The sequence below is a fragment of the Poecilia latipinna genome, unplaced genomic scaffold, assembly GCF_001443285.1.
Source record: "Poecilia latipinna isolate Pla-1442-1.1 unplaced genomic scaffold, P_latipinna-1.0 Scaffold3843, whole genome shotgun sequence".
Lineage (NCBI taxonomy): Eukaryota > Metazoa > Chordata > Actinopteri > Cyprinodontiformes > Poeciliidae > Poecilia > Poecilia latipinna.
In genome coordinates this window covers 9,188-20,003 of record NW_015116459.1, presented here as the reverse complement: position 1 = coordinate 20,003, position 10,816 = coordinate 9,188, and the positions used below count along the sequence as shown (strand labels likewise).

The following is a 10,816-nucleotide window of genomic DNA, read 5'->3' as shown; positions in this document are numbered from 1 at the left end:
CTCTTGTTGTTTTTTATGTTAAATTAAAAAAAAAAGTTCCTTTTTTAAAACCAAAAACTTAAAAAACTGAAATTTTTTTTTTTTTTTTTTTTTTTTTTTTAGATGTAATTCAGTTTTTTTTTCCCATAGTCAGTTTTCATTTTCCTATATTTATCCACATCTGGAAAATAATAATAATATAAAAAAACTAATTCTGTACTTTTTCTTTTTGACTTTTCCAGACTGTGTAGGAACATTTTTGGTAGCTCAGGGTCATACTGAGTCTACACGTGTTTTGGCAGATGGGTTGAATTTGTAGCAAAGTCAGGCAGATTATCATCATTCTCCAGTTTATCCACCCAAACATCCCAAATTAACGAGAGTATGCCAAGGTATTCTGTCAATAAAGAAAAAATGCACTTAAGTCTTTCCATACACTCAGTTCATCTAGTAAGCAATTAATAGTAACATTTACAAGCTTTTACAGCATGCAAATGTCCTATCTTTTTTTAAATATTTAGCCTATACCTCAAATTCTCTAATATGGAGTGATTTCAAAAGTTCACATTTAGTTTCTTTAAATCATCACAAACAAGCCCTTTTATGTCAGATTTTATTTAAAAGCTGGCTGTCCGAACTACCTGAGCTGGCTCTTTTCAGTTCAAATTGATTTTGACATTCTGCAGAATCACAAGGCTTTCGCTTCTGTAGAAAATAAATCTGAACTTCACCTTATGTACCGTAATATATAGCTCCATATTTCTTTTTAAATTGCTTTGTGGCACACTGACAAATGGTGGATGAAATGGATCTTCTCAAGAAAGAAAGCTATGAAAGCATGTTTTCATGAGCTGGGCTGCATATTTCTGCAGAGACAGAATACATGGACAAACATGCTTTATGGACAAACATGAAACCTGGATTTGGAAAAACAAACCCCTGCGTTTGATGGGTTCATAGATTACACAGCATCAAGAAAGCTTCTGTTTGACACGGCATCTTTGTTTTTCCACTTGTATCAACTTGTGGTGAAGTTTTCATCAGAAATCCTTTGCCAGGGCAACATTTAGCTGAGATTTTGCAATATGCTTGTCATTCTCAAACTACAGTTCTGAAGATTAGACAAATAATTATGGATAATTGTCTGTTGAGGGACATCGTTTTGGCATGTCTTCCAATTTCTTCATAAAGTTAGCTTTTACCCTATTTGATACAACAAACTAAAGTTAAACATATTGGTGCCAAAACGTTCTGTGCTGTTGTTTAGGGGTTATACTGATCATAAGTTTTACTGATAAAGTGGCATATTTCCTAAAATGATCAGATGACTACACGGCATTCATTCTTACCTTTAGGCCATCTCTCCCTGGTGCTCCTGGGGGGCCCTTTTAAGATATAAATAGAAACAGAAGATATATAAATATTATTTTAGGGATATTTGACCTCCCTCACTGGTTTCTGAAGTTGACTATAGCTCACTAATGTAGATGTAATATTGTCCTGCCAGAAAAAAAGAAGCACGCAATTTTTTGTTTTTGTTTGATAAATGGACACACTCTTAGTAACCACAAAAACTGCAAGCTTCAATTATGATCTACCAAGAGAGATTAACTGAGGGCCTCAGGTCTTCCTTGAGGGGCTTCAGATCAATGGTGAAGCTTGCTTTGATGTCTTTCTTGGAATAATTATCTTCAAAGACTTGTGAACATATTGTCCAGGGAGAGACGCCAATATTCAGACAATTACATAGCCTGAGAGTCACACATTAATCAAGGCTAAAATCCTTGCACGCAGTCAAACATATGTGACCTGATGGCCAAAACCTCATGAGAGCACAACGCCCTTTCAGCCTCACCTCACGAAAATGTGGACTGATTTAACTGCATAAACAGGCTAGGAATATGAAGAGCTGTGATGGAAACTCACATCTAACTATTACATAAACACATAATACTCATGCATGCAAAGCAAGAGATTGCGTTCCACCGTGAAAACACAGGGCCTGAGTTCATGATTTGGCTCTGTGCAGCTTGTTGTATGACTGATTGCGGGTGTTGATGTTGTGATTTCTAACGTGTCTGGGTGGCAATATCCTCAACATTCTTGATTCATATCCTCCACCTCAACACCAACGGTTTGCACTAGCAGGACATAGCGAGTGCTGCAAACAGAGCAAGCCAAAGAAAACATCTGAAGCTGTAAATGGATTTGGTGCACTCTGTTGTTATTACCATCACCATGTGTCATCCTTTCTGACCTAGCAGAAATGAGGGTCAAAAAAGAGGAGGTATTTTCTTTCTCTCCCTGCGCCTGACTCACAATGGAGGATTACTAAATTATTTCAATTTGTTAGTCTAGTAAAACGTCAGAAAAAAATATGTTTTACAGGCAAAAGCAGAAATTAATTTTTATTTTTTTTTAAGTATGCCTTGTATCTCATTGCACAGCTGTTCAGGCCAACAAAGAGAAACCTCTCACCTCTCATGGTGATGGTCTTTTACAGAAGAAGAGGGATTCTCCATCTACATAAGTCACCTTGCAGTTATTGAGGAAAAAAATAAAATACACTAGCCATAATTTAATGAAAATATTTGTAAGGAGCTTTAACTTGTAGGTTTGTGCCAGAATATCCACAAGTGTTAAAAAGCACTCAGATAATTCTTTCAAAATAAGTACTTTCCATCAGTGTGGTCCCTGCAGCGATCTGGAGCTGGAATCATAGTTTGACGTTTTTCCTCTGTATTAAACTAATCTATTTTGGGGCTCTACTCAATGTTGCATCCAAGCAACATTGGATGCAATTTGCCATATAATTAGGACTTATATTGGAACATAATTAGCTAACACTGATATTGCCATAATGATTTCTGTGTTAGTGCTGCTAAAGCATTAGCCTTTTGCTTGTGGGAGAAGTGATGAAAAGGTCTTGGAGACAATTCAGATTAAAACTGCCCAGTTAGTCAATAGTAATAAGGATGTCAATGTTTGCCAATTCTAATGGACTATTTGTATTATAATCCACTTGTACTATATTCCAAATAGCATGCAATAACCCTTTGCATGGAAATAATATATTTAACAACATGATGAAGGAAACAAATAGAAGATTTAGGAAAATATTAATTGCATTAATGCCTCGTCCAAATAGTCAGTAATAAAATCACATATTTATGTCTTTCCTGACCATGAGAAAGTGTGTCATGTATTTTAGCTTGATCTGACCCTTTGACCCTAATGCAATGAAGTAGCATAGCATGAACTCATTGTTGCTTCTATTTTAATTCCATGTAATATTTTTCACTCCAAAAGTATGACCTCAAAATGTACTTCTAGTTTTTAGGTACTAAAATTGAACAATTATCAGCAACAATAAGAAGTTTTTGGTTAGAAGTTGTGAAAGCCATTAAGCATTGTATGTATGTAGCCTTTATTTAGCCAAGTGTGTTTCATTGAGATTAAAAATCTACTTTTCAAGAGAGCTGACCACGACTGGCAACAATACTCAAATAATTAGCAGTAGCAATGTTTATCTGCTTCTTTTTTTAAAGCAGTTCTGCCTAAGATCCTGTATGTCAAGACAAAGTTCTGGTTGGTCTAGTGGGATTTTCAGACAGAGATATATTATATTGGAGTTTCAAAGATGCACTACTGACATGAATGAGTATATGAACTATCATACAACAGAGATAAAAGCAGAGCTATAACTGTGAAAAATGTGGACATACAGATTTACTCTAGATAAAAGAAAGCATATATAAACTGACCAGAGGTCCTCGAGGGCCACGTTTGATGTGGAACAGGTCTGGTGTTGGTCCAATTGGTCCCATCAAGCCCCTAGGACCAGGTGGACCAGGGGCCCCCGCCAATCCTGGAGGGCCGACTGGTCCTATATCTCCTAGAATAAAGTAGAGTTTGTAAACCATCCATTGTTTTGGATCCTTTCTATCAATGGCATGTAGAATATTTCCAACACTGGAAATGTCACTTTGTTGTAGACTAAAATCTGTCAGTCTTCTAGGGTATCATTTTCTTTTGTGGATCTAATCTTTTCAATCCCTCTAGGATTACTTCAAGGTCAAAGATATTTATGAACATCTTAATTTCTAGACTATGAATTTAGCTGACATGTTGACCTGCTGACATTTTCTCTACAGTCAACGTAGAGTTGACATTTCTGGTTTTGAAGACATGCTTTGACATCTATCATATGGTTCAGATACTCATGTTTTTTTTTGTTTTTTTTTAAACACTGTGATAACCTTTGTGATGAGGCTGGAGGTCGGGAGGAAGAGCAGTTGCCCTTCAATGTGAAAATCATTGGATGCTCCCTGACCCTTATCTGAACCCCACACTGCATGCAATTGTGATTTATCACTGGGAAAAAAGCATCTGCTACCACTTTCCTAAAAAGGTTGATTTTTGCTGCCACCGAGCCAAGGATCTAACTTGTCTAATATTTTAAGCAAACAACCAACATGTACAAGCTAAGCTAATAATTTTCCTCTGTTATATTTGACATCTGTTGATTTTGAATGTAGAACATCGCTTCTCTTTATTTTCACCTCATGGCGATCCTAGGTCAGAACAGACTGGTACAGAAATATTCATAATTTAATTCTGTCTGTTTTTTGTACACTTTATTTGACTGACACCATTGTGTCAGTCAAATAAACAGACATAATTAAATTAAAACAGAGTCCTTCTTTGCAACTTTTCTGAATGAGTTAGAGCATGGTAATGGATGTAAATGTGAAGAAAAACCTAGTAGGACATTCATCCAACCATCCATTTTCTACATTAATCCTCGCAGAGTAATGGCAAATAACCACACATTCACTCTTAACGTCACATAAGAGAAACAACTGGCCTAACAGTCATGTGTTTGGACCTTGGGAAGAAACTGGAGTACTCAGAGAAAACTGAAATGGGAAGAAGATTCAAGCTCCATGCAGAAAGATCCCAGGTCAGGATTTAAACGTAGGGCCTTCTTGCTTGGAGAGTTATAATTGAAGTTAGTTGGACACCTAATAAAATTAAGGCTGCACCGCCTTCAAGGTGCAGCTGCCAAAATGTTTTAAAATAATTTATGATGGATTGCTATCCTACAACAAAAACCTAGTCAAATTGAGCGGGATTTATAGATGTTAAAGAGCTACAGTATTAATGTGGAAAATGCTAAACTAAATGGATCAGCAAGTGGTCTGTTTATAACATAATCATGTCATAGACTATCTCAGTTGGACATTTATGTTAGGATTTGCAGAACAGATTAGTCTGACATGCTTGCATGGCTCCAAGTGATTTTTCTGAATGCAAAGTACTTTCCACATGTATTTGGATGCATTTGGACATTGAACACAAATTCATTCTTACCTGGAGGCCCTGGCGAACCTGGAGGTCCTGGTAAAAATACAGGTGATGTCATAATTTTCTCATTCATCATCTGCACAGGGACGTCAGCACTATTCGACAGCAAGGCCATCTTAGAAAAGAGGTGGTTAAAGAATAATAAAAATAAATGGTGGTAAGAATTGATTAGGGAGTATATGATACCTTGATGGGGTATTTGTTTCTTATATTAAGTGCATTTTGTCCTTAATTGTTTCATATTAAAGGTCTGTGCCCTCATAAATTACACACTGTAGACCTAACATCATGTAAAACTTTTGCTACAATTATAAACCCTGCCTAAAGATGAAAGTCGATCTTGTAGCTGCACCACATTAACAAACCATGACCAATACAGATGGAGGCAAAGCAACACATCTGCATTATGCAGCATGACCGGGACAGTCCCCGCTCTGTATTGTAAGCAGCATCCTTGGAAATGGTCGTCTTTGATCTGTGTAACATCTTGTAGACTTGGCAGTCCCAGTTGGGTAATAAGTAGAACATCTTGATATGCTGTAAGAGTTTATTTTAGGATTCAGAACTGCTGCTAAATTTTGAAGTTTGCTGTGAGTTTGCATTCAAATACAAACAGAAACAAAATTACAGACGTATCTTTATAGGGATATCTTTTTGAATTCACTTTATAGCATATCCCCTTCACTAGAAAGCATACTTAATCTAACCCTGCACCACACCTTTGCTTTAACTGGAACTCTGTAGAAAATTGTGTCACTACTGTGCATTCTGCTTTGGTAATTGCCGGCGACTCTAAATAAAATGACTGAAGTTCATTTTGATTAACATGGGTTACAGCTACAAACACAAAATCAGTTTCTCAGAAATATAAATTAAATCAATCTTGCATAAAGAAGCTGGCTGTTCACAAAGTCTTGATGTAAACATACTCATGGAGAGTTGAGTGGAAGGAAAAAGGATGGTGAAAAAAAAGACACAAGCTAAATCACTGAAATTAAAAACGTTTGGACTTTATTTTAACATATAGAAATAAACTTGCATTTGTTGCTCCCCACAAGGATACACACACAAAATGGGTGAAGTTGCGGCTTACTCGTTGAAATCAGATGACTTTGAAAGATGTGAGCGGACAAACTGATGTTTTAAAATGTGTATTCTAATGTCCCTGTAATTATTACCATATAATAATACCCTTCAGCTTTATGTTGTAAACTTACATAGTAATCAGCAAAGACAACATTTTTCATGATGTTTTCTTAATATATGCTGAACCGTATATACGCAGCACGGAAAGACCACACAGCTGGAAGCAATACATCACATGTTATAGTACTGAGTGTTGAACGCTGCTACTGACAGACACATCCTTAGAAAAGTTCAGACGTCTGTAGTATCACAGATGGACATGTTAACGCTACAGCTGACTTTTGTATCAACTTACACCCAACTCGTGTAGGAGCAATGCATCAGCCTGCTATTCGCCAAGGATTTTTTTAAAAGTGTTTTCTTTTTATTAGGTTATAAACTGCATTGATGGACCTCATGAGAGTTGTTAATATGTACCTGCAGTAATTTCTGCAATACTGTTGGGAGTATGCTACAGCTAAATCAAAATCCTTAACAGGTTTTTTTTTTTCTTCTGAGCTTTTTTGGCCACTAACTCTAAAGTGTATTGCAAAACATTTGCTGACGTAGTGGATGAAGAAAAAAAATAGACTTACATTTTTACTTTTGCCAGACAAATGTTTTTGTTCTCTTGTCCCATACCTTCTGCTTAAGCTGCAGCACAGCCATCTTGATCTGGAGGAAGTCTTCACATGTGGCAGAGCAAGTTCCAGCATTCATTAAATTATCACATTTCTCAAAGAGATGAACTGCTGGGAAATTGGAAAAAAAATAAAATAAAATACTTGAGTTACTTGGACATGGAAACACGGACATGGAAAAATCATATAATGTATAAAAAAACGTATAACAAAAAAACATTTCATAAAAATGTAGCCAGATGAGTTCACTCAAGAAGTTAAAAAATATCTAGAAACATCTGAATAAAGATGAAAAATTGCAGTCTTAAACTCTTACCCCCAGTTTTTTCACTGCTGCCACCTTCCTGAAACTCCAACCCCAACTGTAGCTACTCTACACTAAATCAAAATAAAAACTTCGACAGAAGAATGTTCACATATTAAAATTAACATTTCCATTTTGCGCAAGACAAGCATAGGCTGTTGCTTTCCGGGGTGCTTAAACATTGTTCATCTTAACTAACTGAGTTTGTCTGTACAACGGATGAGTGCCAATGTCTGAATGTGATTTCGCTCCCCTAAATTACGAAGCAGCAGGACACGAAGCGCGGTCATAATTTCACGCACCACATTTTTGCACTGCTTAGCATGTTCTGAAATGTTATAGTAGGTAATGGAAGACACTCTCCTGGGAGGAAGTAGCAAATCTGCAGGCCTTCACTGCTTCATTGGCAAGAAAATCTGGGGCAGAAAAGATGTTTTTATCGCCTGGACGTTTTGTGTTTCCTTCACATGTATCCAGCAAAATGAGAAGACCAGGAGTCAAAGAGCCAGCTGCGTGTTTGGGTGGCTGAACTGTTTTGACATGCACAAGAGGCAGTGACGTCTAATGACTACCAGGTGTCTATGTTTGTAGTGCCCCCTCCCAGCTCTTTCTCCATCGCCCTCCAAAAACACTGTGAAGTCTTCTCCACATTGCTGTTTGATGTGAATAATGAGAAGATGTGTACGCTCACCTCTCTCCCCTTTGGTGCAAGTCTTCCCATCGTCTTCTAGGAAATAGCCTTTCTCACACTCACACCTAAAGCTTCCCGCGGTGTTGATGCAGATCTGAGAGCAGGCGCTCATGTTTTTGTCAGCACATTCATCAATGTCTGTGTGTTGAAGTGTAAGAATGGAGTTAGCCAGCAAATGAAAAGAAAATGTTGACTAAAATACGTCCACTCAACGTGCTTGCATTCAGCAAAACAAAATGCTATGAAAATACGTTACTTTAACTTTGCAACTTAGATTTTTTTTTAAGTATTGAAATTTAGGGAAGAGTGTTTGAATAGAGTAGGAATTTCTGAACTTTAAGGCATATAAAAAAATCCAACTCAGGGGATTTCAAAGCATTTGAAACAGTAACATATTTCCCGATTTGTAATGTTTTTCATGCAAAACTAAGCAAATATTGGACAGATAACACCAAATAAATTTATTAACACTCAGTTGATGTTTAATATTAGGCAACTTCATATTTTGTTACAGTGAAGCAATGTTTTTAAAGACATTCTTTATTCTTGAGATAAGAAAACAAATCCTTACAATCACAAAGTAAAAAAGTTGGATGTGATACAAAATCCTCCATAAGAAATTGGATAGCAAAAAAAAAAAAAAAAAATCCAAAGATCTAGTCATGCCTTATCGACTACTACAGTGTCACTCTCCTGCTGTTACAATTACATATTTTAAGAGCTGTTAAACCCCACATTAGGGTCAATCTCCCTGCACTGCTAAATTTGACCAGATTGTTTATCTCCAAAAATGCCTCAAGAAGGATGCATTATAAACCACAGTGCAAAGTGTTCACTCATTTAGACAATAATGAGACCTATTACAGAATCATGCACATTGATTTTAGCTCTGCATTTAACACCAAAATTCCCTAGACACTAATGGCTTCAGAACATCCTGACTAAAAGACAGGCAGTTTGTATTACAGTATCAGTGAGTGTTGAATGGTTGGTTTATTGCTGTTNATCAAACATCAACCTTTATTATTTTTGCTATGCATAGTTAGATCTTACCCAGACAGTAGGGCTTCTCCCGGTTTCTGTGGCGTTCACGGTCATAACGGTAACCCAAGTAACAAGTACACACTACGCGGCCAAAATGGTCTGTGCACTGCTGCTCACAGGGGGCGCCAGCACACACATCATAATCTAGAATGAAAGGATGATAGGATGACAAAATACAGCTTTATTACAACTTTAAAGCAAGTAACAGAAGATACTGAAAATGATCAGACACTAATAAACCCAAAAACCTAGGATATGTTTGGCAGGATCCTGAAAAGTGACATCCAAACTGTTTTTCCTACCTTCAGGAATGCACTGGCCCATTACAAACTTGAAGCCCTTGCAGCATTTCCTCCTGTAAGATATCAAATTTGCTTTACTGGAAATATTTACAAAGAGAAATATGACCAGACAGTAAAGACAAGCACTATCACACCGGAGCCTGATGGTTCCATTCAAGTTTCTGCTGGCTTTCATGTGTTTATGTTTTGTAATTTTTTAATCTCAGAGATTAAAGAAGAAATGAAACAACCTTTAGTATTTTCAGCCTAAAACTCCAGGCCCTTGGTGCTGAGATGAGACTATTAAAATATCCTTGTAAGCTTCTGCATTAAGAGCTCTGTGTTGTGAATGCCTGATCAAAGACAGAGCAAACACATGCAGAGAATTTTAAGTAAATTCTCTGCTTAAAAAAAGGGGGGGGGAGGGGATCAATTGTGTGTCAGATCTCCTTATTTGACAAGGAGCTCAGCAGGTAGTCGTGTTAAGAACAGAGCTTTTTTTTAAATCCTGTTACATGTTACAGAAATTACACATACCATACTGTGAAAACATACCGAGATTGACAGCTTGTTTAGTTTGGCACAGTGGTTGCCACCGATTAAATTTTGAGCAGGCATAACACCAACTCTAGAAATAAAACTGTCGTCAATCATGACAAATTAGCAGATCCAATTACTTGTCAGCTGATGAGCTGACATTTCCAGGTGAGTAATTATGTTTCATTTAATTGAGCAATTGTAGAATGACAATGAATAATTATTGTGGCCTAAAGGACCTTTTCCTTGAGCGAGAAGGCATGCAGTTGAAATCTGAACCTATATTGATCCTTATATATACAAAGCTGTGAGCACCAATGATGATATTCTTGAAGGTTACAACAAAGTGTAAAAGAAGATTAAGCTTGAGTTGAAAGAGTGAGCAGCTTTGAGGGTTTTAGGTCTTTATGCTCTTGTGCTCCTTTACCAGCCTGGATTGGCAATATCCTCCTGCACTTTGAGAAAGGAAGTGATTCAATCAAAATAATTAATTAGGACTTCCTTCAAATCTGCCCATATTATTGCGTATACTTATACATTTTCTTGCATTACAATGATTTATGCTTATTTATTTGTGGTTACAGCTGACTGTGTTGAGTGATAATAGTTATTTTTCCTCCATTAGGAAATCATAGCCAGGAGAGACCAAAATGAGGATTTGTTGGTGCATTTTCCAGTCACTGGGCTGTAATGTATCATTAAAATGCCCCAGTGTTGGGGGCATTTTATGTGAAATGATCAATTGTCAATCTGCTCTTAGATTAAATTTGTTTGTTGCTGAGTCGCATGATGCACTGCTTTTTAAGATATTTTGGCCTACTTTTGTTTAGGGGATTGTTCATACCTG

The 10,816-nt window shown here is 36.8% G+C and overlaps 1 protein-coding gene across 2 annotated transcripts in view; it reads right to left on the bottom strand.

The window, feature by feature from the left end:
* Window positions 1-9,643, bottom strand: part of LOC106941749 (collagen and calcium-binding EGF domain-containing protein 1-like) — a 17,617-nt gene extending 7,974 nt beyond the window's left edge. Inside the window, exons 1-7 of one of the 2 annotated variants that reach the window (XM_015024863.1) lie at window positions 9,454-9,643; window positions 9,161-9,295; window positions 8,108-8,245; window positions 7,114-7,223; window positions 5,353-5,461; window positions 3,744-3,874; window positions 1,329-1,364 (exon numbers count right to left, since the gene is read on the bottom strand). In XM_015024863.1, the coding sequence (XP_014880349.1) occupies window positions 1,329-1,364; window positions 3,744-3,874; window positions 5,353-5,461; window positions 7,114-7,223; window positions 8,108-8,245; window positions 9,161-9,295; window positions 9,454-9,628 (834 nt within the window). In that variant the 5' untranslated portion in view covers window positions 9,629-9,643. The remainder of the gene's footprint in view (window positions 1-1,328; window positions 1,365-3,743; window positions 3,875-5,352; window positions 5,462-7,113; window positions 7,224-8,107; window positions 8,246-9,160; window positions 9,296-9,453) is intronic. The other variant, XM_015024864.1, reaches the window with a different exon arrangement.
* Window positions 9,644-10,816: the final 1,173 nt, after the last annotated feature.